The sequence below is a fragment of the Manis javanica genome, chromosome 2 (genome assembly GCF_040802235.1).
Source record: "Manis javanica isolate MJ-LG chromosome 2, MJ_LKY, whole genome shotgun sequence".
Taxonomy (NCBI): domain Eukaryota; kingdom Metazoa; phylum Chordata; class Mammalia; order Pholidota; family Manidae; genus Manis; species Manis javanica.
In genome coordinates this window covers 179,054,441-179,070,791 of record NC_133157.1, presented here as the reverse complement: position 1 = coordinate 179,070,791, position 16,351 = coordinate 179,054,441, and the positions used below count along the sequence as shown (strand labels likewise).

Below are 16,351 nucleotides of genomic sequence, written 5' to 3'. Positions count from 1 at the left end.
GATATAATAGCATAATGATGCATAAATCATCTGTCATGCAGAGTAATCTGGGCTTTCTTTTGCTCTTTTCACTTTGTGAAGTTACTCACTGAGAGGCAACAAGAGAAGCTGGCTTAAAATTGACCCCGTCACTGGTGAGATCTTTACCGTGGCTCCGCTGGACAGAGAAGCTGAAAGTCTGTATCGGGTACAAGTGGTGGCAACCGAAGTAGGTGAGCAGAAACCCCCCCAAACCCGGAACAGATTCTTAGGGGATGTATCAATAGAAATGAGGGGAAGGTGGGGCAGATGGGAAATTGTCAGAATATCTTACAGTGGAAGTATGGCAAAGGTCCAAGTGTCAGGGGAAGTGCTCAGCCTCTCTGGTTCTGCTCAGGATGAGAACCACCTTTGCCCGGAGCAGGGCTCCTTCAGGCCGGCAAGGAGGCTGGCTCGGCTTCAGGGATGCTGCTCACTCTGTAATGGCTACAGCTTCTGGAAGCTTCCTGTGTCCCTGCTGAACTAGTACCCGCCAGCCCCTACCTTCTCCAAAGTGGTGTGGGTTTCTCCTGGCAGTGGGGTCAAACCGCTGCCTTGCTACTTAGACCATTACTTGCTCCTTCAGCAGGGACTCAGGTTTCAGCTTTTGTGAAACAGAAAAGGTTAGTGTTCTCAGCTTTCATTTGTGCCAACATCACCTGGGGAGCTTGTTCAATACAGACAGTAGGAGCTCAGTCCTGGAGATGCTAATGCAGTACATTTGGGTAGGCCTGGATAGCTGTGTTTTGATGAAATTGGGTGAACTTTTGATAGGAAACATTTTCTATATGGATAAGCCAAGGATGTTGAGGTATCCTTATATAATCTGCACTCCATTTAATTTGGTTGTGGTGATACATATTGCCCACTGGCCCTGAATGTGGGGCTCCAGGGAATTTTAAATAAAAATAAAAATAAACATAAACTCTTAGGAATAAGGCTGGTGATTAAAACATTGAATTTCTTTGCATTTAAATGGAATTTTCCAATTTAGAGTAGGAATTCTGTTGACATTATGCTGAGCTGAACTTCTAATTAGATAGTAAATATATCTGCTTGGTTTACCAGAAAATGAGAATTGAACAAATTAGGACTAAATAAATACAGTTTTAGACAGAAAAATAAACTTTCAAAATGTGAGGTCCAGGGTTGGCAGCTGGAATGGGGAACATTCCAGTAGGTGGGAATCATTAAAATGGATCCATCATGTGAAAAGATTAAGAAAAACAAAAATACTGCAGTCAAGTTAAACCAAAGAGGGTAGAAATGCAGACGTGTTTAGAATGGCTGTGTGTGAGGGACGGGCCTTGCTGAGGAGGGTCAGGGGTTGGCTTTCTGCCTTGCTTCTGGTTGAACACATTCCACTATCACATTGTATATATTTAACTCTTGATTTAAAAGCTCCTGACTAATCAGCTGGAAGTTTCTGGCCGAGCCATTATGCTGTGCATTCCACCACAACAGACTGTGGAGATCAACCCTTCACTGTGGATGTGTCCTCAAGGCCTCTCGCATTTTAGAAGTTTCATGAACCAAAACCAGGGTTCAAAACCCTGCTCCAGTTTTTGCAGTTGTTGGCCCTGAAATGATGCAGTGGACAAAATGAAGTCAAGAGCGCAATGGCTTTTCCTCCTTTGGTTGAGTGTAGTCAGGGCCATAGAAGATAGTTGAAAAGAAGAGCTAGAAAACAGGGTTTACTGGAATTGAAGCAAGTTGGAATCTGAAAGTGTAAAACAATATCTGTGATTGATGTCAGGGAGAATGAGAATAGTCAGTGTTTGCATTGCACTGATAGCACCATTTTAAGCACTCAGTGTAATAACTTACTCCTCATACAACACTGTGGGAAAGGTACTATTACTGACCATATTTTATGGATGAGGAAATTGAGGCCCTGAGAGGTAGTTTGCCCACAATCACACAGTTACCAACTGTACAGGCTATGGAGTCTTAATTTTTCACCATTACATCATAGTAAATAATGTTTGTGCAGCCCTTCACTGTTTTCTAAGAGCACTACATGTGGGATCCTCACAAAGGCAGTTGTGAAGGCATATAGTTGGAGAAATAAAGCTTAATAAAATGCTTAAGTCAGTGTTGAGCAATAGAGGATGTGGACTCTAAAGTTGGACCTCCTGGGTTGGAAGGCTCTCTGTTGCTGTGTGACCTTTGGCAAGTTACACAGCTTCTCTGAGTCTCAGTCTTCTCATCTGTGAATGTACATCAGAGTTGCAGTAATGTAAATAAAATATTAGCACATAAATCTTAGTTATGATTATTATGATCATTAAGACTTTTTAACCAGGAAATAAAGCAGGGTCTGATTCTTAAAAGCTTGTTACATTTCTAGTACCTCCATATACTCAACCACTTGAACTATTAATTTTTTTTTAAGATAAGAAAATATCTTTTCTCATTTAGAGGAAAATGAGAGAGCTGATAGCATGTTTCAATGGCTCAATTTCTTAGGTGGATCCTCCTTGAGCTCCATAGCAGATTTCCACCTGACTCTCACGGATGTGAATGACAACCCCCCTCGACTAGTCAAAGAGTACACAGGCTTGTTCCTCTGTTACCCACTCCAAGCACCCGGAAGTCTCATTTTCGAGGCCACTGATGATGATCAAGTGTCATTTCGAGGTCTACATTTTACATTTTCCCTTGGCAGTGAAAGCTTACAAAATGACTGGGAAGTGACCAAAATCAATGGTGAGTTTTCAAAAGTATATGGAGGAGAACAGATGGATGATGAAATTAGTTTTTATTTGCTTTTGTGTGTTTGCCGTACTCAACGTAGAGCTTCTTTCTTCCATGCCCCAGGAGAGAAATTCATGCTTTGGAAACCTGCCCAGGGAAGCTGTCTAGAGCGGAGAAGCCCTGGGCTTTGGAGGGAGGAAAGATTAACACACAGCATCCCCTTAGTGTAGGTGGATAGTTGGACAACTGAGGAGCATTTACAAAATTAATGACAGCTGAGAAACAGAGTTCATGATTTTTAAGAACAGCTTTATTGAAATATAATAAATTGCACATAAAGTTTACAATTTTATAAAAATTGACATGTGTGTACCTTGAAGCCATCAGCACAATCATGATAAGAACATTTCCAACACCTCCAAAAGTTTTTCATGCTCTATTTCAGTCCCGTTTTCCACCCTGCCCATTCCCCATCCTCAGGTAACCACTGACCTGCTTTCTATAGCTGTAGATTAGTTTGAATTTTCAATGTAATACAGTATGTACTGTTTTGGTCTGGCTAGGGCACTCGTTTTGGGATTTATCCACATTGTCACATGTCTCAGTACTTCATTCCTTTTTACTGCAGAGTAGTATTCTATTATATGGCTACATCACATGTGGTTTATCATCCACTCAGTTAACTGATGGTCACGTAGGTTACTTCCAGTTTCTGCTATTACAAATAAGGCTGCTATAAACATTTGTGGACAAAGTTTTATAGGATCAGATGCTTTCATTTTTCTTGGTTAAATATCTAGAAGTAGAATGGCTGGGTTAGATGGTAGCTCTATAGTTAACTTTTTAAGAAAATGTCGAATGCTTTCCAGATAGCTTGTAACATTTCACATTCCCACCATGTGTGAAAATTCTAGTTCCTTAACATTTTCCCCAAAACTTGCTCAGTCTTTCTAATTTTAACCATCCTAGTGGGAGCATAGTAGTAGTTCATTATGGTTTTAATTCATCTCTCCCTACTGACTAATGGTGTTGAGTATCTTTTCATGTGCTTATTTGCCACCCAGATGTTTCACTGGTGAGTGAGTGGTCAAGTATTGTGCCCATTTAAAACATTTAGCTGTTTGGCTTCTTTGTTGAGTCATAAGTATTCTTTATATAGTCTAGATACAAGTTCTTTATCAGACGTATGTTTACAAATATTTTCTCCTAGGCCATGGTTTACATTTCCATTTTGTAACAGTGTCTTTGAAGAACAAATTTAAAAATTTTGATGATGTCCAATTTATTGATTTTTTTTCTTATATAATTTGTGACTTTTTTTGTGTGATGTTCATGAATTTTTGCCAAACCCAAGGCCATAAAATTCTTTAATTTTTTTCTCCCCCAAAGGTTTTATAGTTTTAGCATTTGCATTTAGCTCTGTGATCCATTTCAAGTTAATTTTTGTACATGGTACAAGGTAAAGGTCAAGGTCCATTGTTTTTAATATGGTTCTCTAATTGTTCTAACACTATGTATTGGAAATATCCTTTTTTATTGAATTATCTTAGCAGCTTTGTCAAAAATCAAGTGACAACATACAGATGGATCTATTTCTGGACTTTCTTTTCTGTTTCATTGATCTCTATCTTTGTACTAATACTATACTGTTTTGTTTAAGATTTGAAATCAAGTAGTATAATTTTTTCCAACTTTGTTCTTTTTCAGGATTACTTAATCTATTCTAGGTCTTTTGCATTTCTATATAAATATTAGAGTTTAGCAAATCTTTTTCTACCAAAAAAGCCTATGGAGATTATGACTGGGATTGGGTTGAATCTATAGCTAAATTTGGGAAAGAACTGACATCTTAACAAAATTGAATCTTCCAACCCATGAACATCTCCATATTTTTAAGTCTTCCTTAGTTTCTCTGAGCAAGGTGTTTCAATTTTCAGTGCATAGTTCCTGAAAAATTACCACTAAGCATTTCATATTTTTGATGCTATTTTAAATGGTACTCAAAATAAAAAATTTTTCAGTAATTCAAGATACAGGAACATAATTGATTGTGTATTGATCTTACACATCCTCAGCATGTAGCCTATAACATTGCTGACCTCATTTATCAGTTCTTCCTTTTTTAAAAAAATTCCATAGATTTTCTACATAGACAATCATCTGTGAATAATAACAGCTTCATCTCCTGTCCAATTTGGATTCCTTTTATTTCTTTATCTTGCTTTATTACTGGCTAAAACCTTCACTATAATGTTGAATAAGATAATGAGAGCAGAAATAACTTGGCTTCTTCCTGATCTTAAGGAGAAAACATTCAGTCTTTCACCATTAAGTATATAGTTAGCTGTAGGTGTTTTGTATATGCCATTTATCAGATTGAGGACTTGTTTCTGCAAAACTTGAGTTTTTAAATTTAAAACTAGGAATGGATGCTAAAATTTTCAAGTACTTTCTTCATTTTTTGACACGATTGTGTGGTTGATTTGTTTGTTTCTTTGTCTGTTAATTGGTGAATTATATCCTCCAACTTTTGATCTTAAACCAGCCTTCTCTTCCTGGGATAAAGCCTACTTGCTGGTGAAATATTAGCATTTGTATACATTGTTTGATTTGATTTGCTAAAATTTAAAGGATTTTTCCATCATTCAAGAGGGATATTAGTCTCTAATTTTTTATTGTAGTAGTGTTAGCTTTTAACTTCTTTTAGTGTCTTTGTCTAGTTTTGGAATCAGAGTAATACTGTCTTCATAGAATGAGTTAGGAAGTGTTCTCCCTCTTCAGTTACCCAGAAGGGTTTGCATAAAATTGTTTATTTCTTCTTAAAGTTTGATAGAATTCATCAGTGAAGCCATCTGTGTCTGGGTTTTCTTTGTAGGAAGTTTTAAGTACAAATTCAATTTCTTTAGTAGATATAGGGCTATGCAAGGTATAGAGTTCATCTTCCATGAGCTTGTTTGTGTCTTTTGAATGAATTGTCTATTCCACTTGATTAGTCTAATTTATTGGCACAAAGTTATTTGTAATATTATTCTATTACTCTCTTAATATCTGCAAAATATGTAGTGATACCACCTCATTCTGATATTGGAGAATTATGTCTTTTTTTTTTTCCTGGTCAAACTGGCTAGAGGTTATTAATTTTACTGATATTTCAAAGAACCAGCTTTTGGTCTCATTGATTTTTCTCTATTTTTTTGTTTTCTATTTCATTGCTCAGAACTTTATTATTTCCTTGTTTTTCCTATGTTATATTTAATTTGTTTTTCCTGTTCTATTTTTATGAAGGTGGAAGCTGAGGCAATAAATTTGAGAACTTTTTCGTTCTTAACATAGGAATTTGGTGCTATAGATTTGTTTCTTAGTGTCATGTTAACTATAGTACACAAAGTTTGATGTATTTTGTTTTCCACTTTTGTTCAGTCCAAATACTTTCTAATTTCACCTTAGGTTTCTGCTGTGATCCATGGGTTATTTAGAAGTGTGTTATTTGGTTTCCAAATATATTGGGATTCCCCACATCTTTCTGGTTACTGATTTCTAACTTAATTCCATAGTGACCGGAGAATATTTGACTGGAATACTTTTACATTATTGATACTTTTTCTTTCAGTATTGTAAAGGTATTTCTCCCCTGCATTCTGGATTGCATTGTTTTTGTTCCCCTGATTGTGATGTGTCTTCTTTCTCTGGATGCTTTTGAGATTTTTTTATTTTTAGTTTTAAACATTTGATGATCATATGCCTTGGTGTAGTTCTATTCATTTTTCTTCTTTCCTGAGATTTACTGATCTTGGATGTGAAGATTTAGAGTTTTCATCAAATTTGGGGGGAAAATGAGCAATTATTTCTTCAAATATATTTTCTCTTTCTAATTCACTGTTTGCAGAAATTTTCTAGAACGTAACTACTAGGGATAGTAGACTGTTTTTTTTTTTTTATTCATTTCTGCAGAGAAATCATAAGCTGAGAACCTAAGGGATCTCTAGCGTCCTCTTGACATAACGGGAGGTACATGTGGAGTGAGGATACTTTGAGTAGTTCAGTCGTACTCGTATGTAGCCGTTTCCTAGTTACCCGCAGTATACAATGCAAAGATGAGCTTTATACCTGCTGACCCAGCGGTCTGAAGTTGTGTTTCCATGTCCCGAATATTTTTCCTTATTCTGACAGGAACTCATGCCAGACTCTCTACCAAGCACACAAACTTCGAGGAGGGAGTTCACCACATTCCAATCCGCATCAGTGATGGTGGCCGCCCACCCTTGGAAGGGACTGTCTCTTTACCTGGTAAGCCCCTCGAAATGCTGTCAGTGACCATGGGTGTTGGGAGAGAAGTCTTGTCTTTGATATGTTAATCTGCAACTGTTGGCTTGAAAATGTATCCTACTGAGTATCATTTTGCTTTTCAGTTACTTTCTGCACATGTGGGGAAGAAGGTTGTTTCCGGCCAGCAGGTCACATGCCTGGGATGCCCACTGTGGGCATGGCGGTTGGTATACTCCTGACCACTTTATTAGTCATTGGTGAGTATGATTTGTCAGATTGAAGAGTTCCTGTCCTGGGCCTCAGAAACATGAGCTCCCTTCAAGGTCTCTCGTCATGTGCTGGTCTGGTGGCTGCTCAAAGGGCAGCCTAGGCAAGAACCAGATGCTGACATACCTGAAATGTTGCAGAACTTCCCTTTGTGTATTTCCGTGACTGCAATCCTGATTCTTTATTACTCCAGAATAATTTCACTGCATAACAGGACTCACTCTGCCTTGGCCCCTGGCCTGTCTAGACAGAGTCCACATGTCTAGCTGCCTTCTCTTTTGTGAAAATCTCAGTGCCTTGCATAGTAATTGCCCTCTTTCAGCTGTTGTCGTCTTTGTAAATTACTTATTAAAAGTATATACTTCATCAATTCATATCCACTTGAGTGAAGATGTTTATACCACTTCACATCTTTTCTCTTTTATTTATTTATCTATTTATTTATATATAATTTAAAAAAATTTTGTTATCATTCATCTACAATTACATGAAGAACATTACGTTTACTAGGTTCCCCCCTTCATGAAGTCCCCCCACAAACCCCATCACAGTCACTGTCCATCAGCATAGTAAGATGCTGCACTACTTGTCTTCTCTGTGTTGCACAGCCCTCCCCGTGCCCACACCCCACATTATACATGCTAATCGTAATATCCCATTTCTTTTTCCCCATCCTTATCCCTCCCTACCCACCCATCCTTCCCAGTCCCTTTCCCTTTGGTAATTGTTAGTCCATTCTTGGGTTCTGTGATTCTGCTGCTGTTTTGTTCCTTCAGTTTTTCTTTGTTCTTATACTCCACAGATGAGTGGTACTTGTCTTTCTCTGCCTGGCTTATTTCACTGAGCATAATATCCTCTAGCTCCATCCATGTTGTTACAAATGGTAGGATCTGTTTTCTTCTTATGACTGAATGATATTCCATTGTGTACATGTACCATATCTTCTTTATCCATTCATCTACTGATGGACATTTAGGTTGCTTCCATTTCTTGGCTATTGTAAATAGTGCAGCAATAAACATAGGGCTGCATCTGTCTTTTTCAAACTGGGCTGCTGCATTCTTAGGATAAATTCCTAGAAGTGGAATTCCTGGGTCAAATGGCATTTCTATTTTGAGCTTTTTGAGGAACTTCCATACTGCTTGCCACAATGGTTGAACTAATTTACATTTCCACCAGCAGTGTAGGAGGGTTCCCCTTTCTCCACAACCTCACCAACATTTGTTGTTGTTTGTGTTTTGGATGGTGGCAATCCTTACTGGTGTGAGGTGATATCTCATTGTGGTTTTAATTTGCACTCTGATGAGTAGCAATGTTGAACAACTTTTCATGTGCCTGTTAGCCATCTGAATTTCTTCTTTGGAGAACTGTCTGTTCAGCTCCTCTGCCCATTTTTTAATTGGATTATTTGCATCTTGTTTGTTGAGGTGTGTGAACTCTTTATATATTTTGGATGTCAACCCTTTATTGGATCTGTCATTTATGAATATATTCTCCCATACTGTAGGATACCTTTTTGTTCTATTGATGGTATCCTTGCTGTACAGAAGCTTTTCAGCTTGATATAGTCCCACTTGTTCATTTTTGCTTTTGTTTCCCTTGTCCAGGGAGATATGTTCATGAAGAAGTCACTCATGTTTATGTCTAAGAGATTTTTGCCTATGTTTTTTTCTAAGAGTTTTATGGTTTCATGACTTATGGTCAAGTCTTTGATCCATTTTGAATTTACTTTTGTGTATGGGGTTAGACAGTGATCCAGTTTCATTCTCTTACATGTAGCTGTCCAGTTTTGCCAGCACCATCTGTTGAAGAGACTGTCATTTCCCCATTGTATGTCCAAGGCCCCTTTATCAAATATTAGTTGACCATATATGTTTGGATTAATGTTTGGAGGCTCTATTCTGTTCCATTGGTCTGTGGCTCTATTCTTGTGCCAGTACCAAATTGTCTTGATTACTGTGACTTTGTAATAGAGCTTGAAGTTGGGGAGTGAGATTCCCCCACACTTTATTCTTTCTTCTCAGGATTGCTTTGGCTATTCGGGGTCTTTAGTGGTTCCATATGAATTTTTGAACTATTTGTTCCAGTTCGTTGAAGAATGTTGTTGGTAATTTGATTGGGATTGCATCAAATCTGTATATTGCTTTGGGCAGGATGGCAATTTTTACAATATTAGTTCTTCCTAGCCAAGAGCATGGGATGAGTTTTCATTTGTTAGTGTCCTCTTTAATTTCTCTTAAGAGTGTCTTCTAGTTTTCAGGGTATAGGTCTTTCACTTTTTTGGTTAGGTTTATTCCTAAGTATTTTATTCTTTTTGATGCAATTGTGAATGGAATTGTTTTCCTGATTTCTCTTTCTATTATTTCATTGTTAATGTGTAGGAAAGCCACACATTTCTGTGTGTTAATTTTGTATCCTGCAACTTGGCTGTATTCCGATGTCAGTTCTAGTAGTTTTGGAGTGGAGTCTTTAGGATTTTTTATGTACAATTTCATGTCATCTGCAAATAGTGACAGTTTAACTTCTTCTTTACCAATCTGGATTCCTTGTATTTCTTTGTTTTGTCTAATTGCCATGGCTAGGACCTCCAGTACTATGTTGAATAACAGTGGGGAGAGTGGGCATCCCTGTCTTGTTCCCGATATCAGAGGAAAAGCTTTCAGCTTCTTGCTGTTCAGTATGATGTTGGCTGTGGGTTTATCATATATGGCCTTTATTATGTTGAGGTACTTGCCCTCTATGCCCATTGTGTTGAGGGTTTTTATCATGAATGGATGTTGAATTTTGTCGAGTGTTTTTTCAGCATCTATGGAGATGATCATATGGTTTTTGTCCTTCTTTTTGTTGATGTGGTGGATGATGTTGGTGGTTTTTCGAATGTTGTACCATCCTTGCATTGCTGGGATGAATCCCACTTGGTCATGGTGTATGATCCTTTTGATGTATTTTTGAATTCAGTTTGCTAATATTTTGTTGAGTATTTTTGCATCTGCATTCATCAGGGATATTAGTCTGTAGTTTTCTTTTTTGGTGGGGTCTTTGCCTGGTTTTGGTATTAGGGTGATGTTGGCTTCATAGAATGAGTTTGGGAGTATTCCCTCCTCTTCTATTTTTTGGAAAACTTTAAGGAGAATAGGTATTATGTCTTCCTGTATGTCTGCTAAAACTCCAAGGTAAATCCATTTGGCCCAGGGATTTTGTTCTTGGGTAGTTTTTTTATTACTGCTCAATTTCATTGCTGGTAATTGGTTTGTGTAGATTTTCTGTTTCTTCCTTTGTCAATCTTGGAAGGTTGTATTTTTCTAGGAAGTTGTCCATTTCTTCTAGGTTTTCCAGCTTCTTAGCATATAGGTTTTCATAGTATTCTCTAATAATTCTTTGTAGTTCTGTGGGGTCCATTATGATGTTTCCTTTCTCATTTCTGATTCTGTTGATGTATGTTGATTCTCTTTTTCTCTTAATATGTCTGGCTAGAGGCTTATCTATTTTGTTTATTTTCTTGAAGAACCAGCTTTTGGTTTCATTGATTTTTTCTATTGTTTTATTCTCAATTTTATTTATTTCTTCTCTTATCTTTATTATGTCCCTCCTTCTGCTGACTTTAGGCCTCATTTCTTCTTCTTTTTCCAATTTTGATAATTGTGACATTAGACTATTCATTTGGGATTGTTCTTACTTCTTTAAATATGCCTGGATTGCTATATACTTTCCTCTTAAGACTGCTTTCTCTGCGTCCCACAGAAGTTGGGGCTTTGTGTTGTTGTCATTTGTTTCCATATATTGCTTAATCTCTATTTTAATTTGGTCTTTGATCCATTGATTATTTAGGAGCATGTTGTTAAGCCTCCATGTGTTTGTGAGCCTTTTCCTTTCTTTGTACAATTTAGTTCTAGTTTAATTCCTTTGTCGTCTGAAAAGTTGGTTGGTAGGATTTCAATCTTTCGGAATTTACTGAGGCTCTTTTTGTGGCCTAGTATGTGGTCTATTCTGAAGAATGTTCCATGTGCTTGAGAAGAATGTGTATCCTGTTGCTTTTGGATGTAGATTTCTATAGATGTCTATTAGGTCCACCTGTTCTAGTGTGTTGTTCAGTGCCTCTGTGTCCTTACTTATTTTCTGTCTGGTGGATCTATCCTTTGGAGTGAGTGGTGTGTTGAAGTCTCCTAAAATGAATGCATTGCATTCTATTTCCTCCTTTAGTTCTGTTAGTATTTGTTTCACATATGCTGGTGCTCCTGTGTTGGGTGCATATATATTTATAATGGTTATATCCTCTTGTTGGATTGACCCCCTTATCATTATTTAATATCCTTCTTTATCTCTTGTTACTTTCTTTGTTTTGAAGTCTGTTTTGTCTGATACTAGTACTGCAACACCTGCTTTTTTCTCCCTGTTGTTTACATGGAATATCTCAACTTTTGCTTGTCTGGGTGTTGTTTAATCCCTCCTTCATATTTAAATGATAATCATGCTGGATACAGTATTCTTGATTCAAGGTCCTTCTGTTTCATTGCATTAAATATATCATGCCATTCTCTTCTGGCCTGTAAGGTTTCTGTTGAGAAGAAGTCTGATGATAGCCTGATGGGTTTTCCTTTGTAGGTGACCTTTTTCCTCTCTCTAGCTGCCTTTAAAACTCTGTCCTTGTCCTTGATCTTTGCCATTTTAATTATAATGTGTCTTCGTGTTGTCCTCCTTGGTCCCTTCTGTTGGGAGTTCTGTGTACTTCCGTAGTCTGAACGATTATTTCCTCCCTCAGTTTGGGGAAGTTTTCAGCAATTATTTCTTCAAATACACTTTCTATCCCTTTTTTTCTCTTTTTCTTCTGGTACCCCTATAATACGGATATTGTTCCTTTTGGGTTGGTCACACCATTCTCTTAATATTGTTTCACTCCTGGAGATCCTTTATCTCTCTCTGCGTCAGCTTCTATGCATTCCTGTTCTCTGGCTTCCATTCCATTAATGGCCTTTTGCATCTCATCCATTCTGCTTTTAAATCCTTCCGGAGATTGTTTTATTTCTGTAGTCTCCCTCCCTACTTTGTCTGTTAGCTCTGGTATTTTTCTTTCCAGCTCCATCAGCATGGTTATGACCTTTATTTTGAATTCTTTTTCAGCAAGATTGGTTAGATCTATCTCTCCAAGCTCCTTCTCAAAGGTTGCCTATGTGATTTTGGTGTGGATCAAATTCTTCTGCCTTTTCATGGTGATAGAGGTAGTTGTGGGGAGCTGGCACGTGTGTCAGCTGGGAGAACATCCCTTATTGCTAGTTTGTGGCCTTCCTCTCCTGGGAGAATGGTGACCTCTAGCAGCTTGTGCTGGGCAGCTATGCACAGACAGGGTCTCTGATTCTTGCCCAGCCACTGTGAAGGAAGCTCTGTGCATGGTTGCTGTGGGCGTTGCCTCTCTGAGGCTGCTGCTCTGCTATGGCAGAGCCATGTCAGAGGGGGAACGGGCGGGAGGCTGTTTATTGCCATCGAGGGGCCTCTGAGTTGTGCTGTGGCACAGGGGGTTAGGGCGCTCGGAGTTCCCCGGGATTCCCAGCTTCTGGGCTCTGTGTCCCAGGATGCTTCCATCCAGCTGTGGGGTCCCTGTCCCTTTAAGAGTTTCAAAGCGCACTCTCTTTTCTTTGTCCCAGGGGCGCCAGCTGTGTCGACCCACTCACAGGATTTACTGTTCCGTTTCCTTAGTATCCAGCACACCACGTGCTGTGTGTCTGTGCTCCTGGTGCAGATGGCTAAGGCTGGGTATTTAGCAGTCCTGGGCTCCCTCTCCCTCCCCGCTCCAACTCCTCTCCTCCTGCCGGGAGCTGTGGTGAGGGGCACGACCCAGGCAGTGGTTTGTATCTTACTACCTTCGTGAGGCTCTGGGTTCTCGCAGATATAGATATAGCCTGGCTGTTGTCCTGTATCTTATGATCTTTCTTTTAGGAATAGTTTGCATTTGTTGTATTTTCAAAAATATATATGGTTTTGGGAGGAGATTTCCACTGCTGTACTCATGCCACCATCTTGGATCCTCCTCTTTTCTCTTCTAAAAGTAGGGCTGGATTATTCTAAGAATTCTTAATTGTTCTCCTGGCATCTGGTCTTTTCTGCCATAACCCAGTCTCTCATAGCAGTCTCTGATTTACAGCTCTAAAAGGGATTTCATTTCCTTATACCATTCTGTCTGAAATCCTCATTATTATGACATGGAAGGTCCTTTGTGACATGGCCACTACCCATCCTAACAAGAGCACACTGATCAGTTTTTCTTACTGAAAACTGTGGTCTAGTGCTAAGTAGAGCTAGTCTTTTGAGGTCCCACTCACTTACCATGCTTCTCTCTACCGCTAAGCCTTTTTTTATTCTAGTTGCCCTCCCATCTGGAAAGGATTTTTGAGTTTATGCATCAAATGGCATTTTTCTAACATGACAATTTAATCCCATAATTTGGCTTCAAGTTGAGGATTGAATGAATTTAGGGATATCTAGAGCTAGAAGTCATAGGACTTTATAAGTTCATATCTTTAATTTTTTCAAAATAGGATTGGGATTATTGCAAGATTTTTGATGGGTCTCTTGAGTATAAAATAATTTCTGTCATGATTCCTCATGCAAATGTCTGCCAGATTAATTTCCTTAAAGCAATTCCCTTTTCCATATCAGTCTCTGACTTACAGTGCACATTTAGTGCTAAATTGCACAATGTAATTTTTTAGGAGTTCCTAGATGGGAGAAACCAGGAAGGTTAGGTAGTCTAGTCAAGCTGGAGCCATGAGGAAGGTGCCAAAGAAAATGTGTCATTGGTGTAGACACACTGAAAGTAGGCTTTAAATTGATGGACAGGTCAGAGAACAGCTTTCTGCTTGTTCTGATTGGACTGTTTCTTCTAGGGAAGGGGTGAAGGACTGGAATCAACATTTATTATGTCCAAAGTTCAGTAACTACTAGGGATAAAAGACTGTTTTTACTCATTTCTGCAGAGAAATCATGAACTGGGAACCTAAGGGATGCTCTAGCTTCCTCTTTGACATAATGGGAGGTACATGTGGTACATCAGATGCTTACACATTTAGCCTTCAGAGCAGTGCAGGCATTATGTCCTATATTCCTGGAGAAGAGCCAGCAATAGCCACCAGCTTAGGTATGACATGGGACTTGATACATACTTACTGACAATAAGAGAAGTGATAATGCCTGGAATTCCTTATTCACAAGGAGAAACACAAAGGAAGATACATAAGTCATTTTATCCAACCAGGGTGCTACTTTATAAATGAATGTGGCAGTACATTGTAAGATTCCATCTATTTGACCCTGAGTTTTCTCTTTCAGGTATAATTTTAGCAGTGGTGTTTATCCGGATAAAGAAGAATAAAGGCAAAGATAATGTTGAAAGTGCTCAGGCATATGAAGTGAAACCTCTGAGAAACTGAATTTAAAAAGGAATGTTTGAGTTTATGTACCAAGTGCTATTTCAGTAACAACCATTCAGTCCCATAACTTTACTTTTTATCCAACATGTGCACTGTAATTTTTTACAGATATACCCTCTTGCCCTTTAATATTTTATTACTCTTTGATATTTCATGTGCTATAGACATGACAGATGTTTTCCACTTTCCCATGACACTCTTCCCTTCTGCAAAAGCCATAGCTATTTATCCAAAACCAAAAATGTATGTGTTTTTCCCCCTCAGGGAAAGATGGGCTGATGAAATAGTCTGTTCAATTTTCTTCACCACGGAGATTTATCAGTCACCCACCACAGAACTTTCTGGATTCCACTTATGCTTTTTCTGGTCCATCCTGTGTCCCCTTCTTCACATCTCCTTTGGCATTTCACTAATTTTAAAACATCTGTTGGAGAAAAGAACAAAGCAAAGCCTCAGGAAAAAATTAAAGAGGAGACGTGTCCCTTATCTTGAACAGAAACTCTTCAGTGTTGTTAACCTTCTTGAGCTCAGTGTGGCTTATGCAGGGCTTCTTTTGAGTTTTTTCCACTTGGGAATGGCACAAGCCCCACACAGACCACACAGAAGCCCACTTCATGATCCTTGGTGTGGAAGCCAGCCACTGACAGGGCTTACTCACTCCCTACCGTGCTTGCATGCTGCGCATGTTTTCTTTGTGTGTATAGTAATAAAGTTTTGGTTATTGTATATTTAATGGTAGAGGAAAATAAGGAAGCATGAAAGAAGTGGGGACAAAAATCCAAGAATAAACGTTGGCTGTGGTTTTGTTTCTCGGATCTCTCTGGCTCTGCTTCCTGGTTCTCTGTATTCATTAAGGGAAGGACTAGAGGACAATGGTCACCTACTGCTTATCAAAATTTCCTCCCACGTAGAATTGGCCCATAAGGAAGGGTCTGCAATGCTTGCCCTGATTATTATCGTAACTGAAAGACTGAGGCAGTCCCAAAGTGGGTCTGGGGAGGTGGATTTGGGGGTCTCCCTTGCCTCAGTTTGGTGTTGCCCTCTCTGGACCAGCTTGTATCACCTAATAATAGGCTGCTCACACAGAACCTTCTCATCTAAAATCATCAATCAGTATTTTTACTTTCTGTGCTGTTTTTCCCCCAGATGGGCCCTCCCTCTTAACCTTCCCCTCTTTCCGCAGCCAGATCGTATGCATTCTGAAAGTCTTCAAGATCAGTTTAAGTACTGTTGCCTTTGGGAAGCCTTCTCTGATTTCCTACAGGAGACCAGGCCACTATTTCATTTACACTCCCACACTGGGGAGGAAAATTTTTTGGCCAGGATGCATTCCTTCTTCTGGTAGGGGAAGTCCCATTCCCCCTGGAGATGTCTCCCCCACCCCCACCTAGTTTATACAGCTTGGGGAGAGCCGGCCCTCTGTTCTCCTCTGTCCACCTGGCTCTAGAGATGGGCACTTTATCGCAGTGAGACTCACTTCCAGAATTTTAGTTGAAACTCTTAGAATATAGCTCACTTTAAGTAGAATTTGCTAAATTAGTTGGAAGTAAACTTAGAGCATTTTGATCCCCACGAGAGGTGAGCCTGCCCCAGGATGAGGAACACAGAGAGTCAAGGGATGAGAGGAGAAAATTTTGAACATATTGAGTACCTGGATTCAGCTGTGTCTGAAGGCAACTTTA

The 16,351-nt window shown here is 39.0% G+C and overlaps 1 protein-coding gene across 5 annotated transcripts in view; it reads left to right on the top strand.

Moving 5' to 3' along the window:
* CDH17 (cadherin 17) overlaps nt 1–15,484 on the top strand; it is a 102,728-nt gene extending 87,244 nt beyond the window's left edge. For all 5 annotated transcript variants that reach the window (XM_017648912.3, XM_017648911.3, XM_036995507.2 and 2 more), the window contains 5 exons: nt 82–212; nt 2,488–2,727; nt 6,886–7,002; nt 7,125–7,238; nt 14,569–15,484. In XM_017648912.3, coding sequence (XP_017504401.2) covers nt 82–212; nt 2,488–2,727; nt 6,886–7,002; nt 7,125–7,238; nt 14,569–14,669 — 703 coding nt within the window. In that variant the 3' untranslated portion in view covers nt 14,670–15,484. The remainder of the gene's footprint in view (nt 1–81; nt 213–2,487; nt 2,728–6,885; nt 7,003–7,124; nt 7,239–14,568) is intronic.
* The last annotated feature ends 867 nt before the right edge of the window (nt 15,485–16,351 follow it).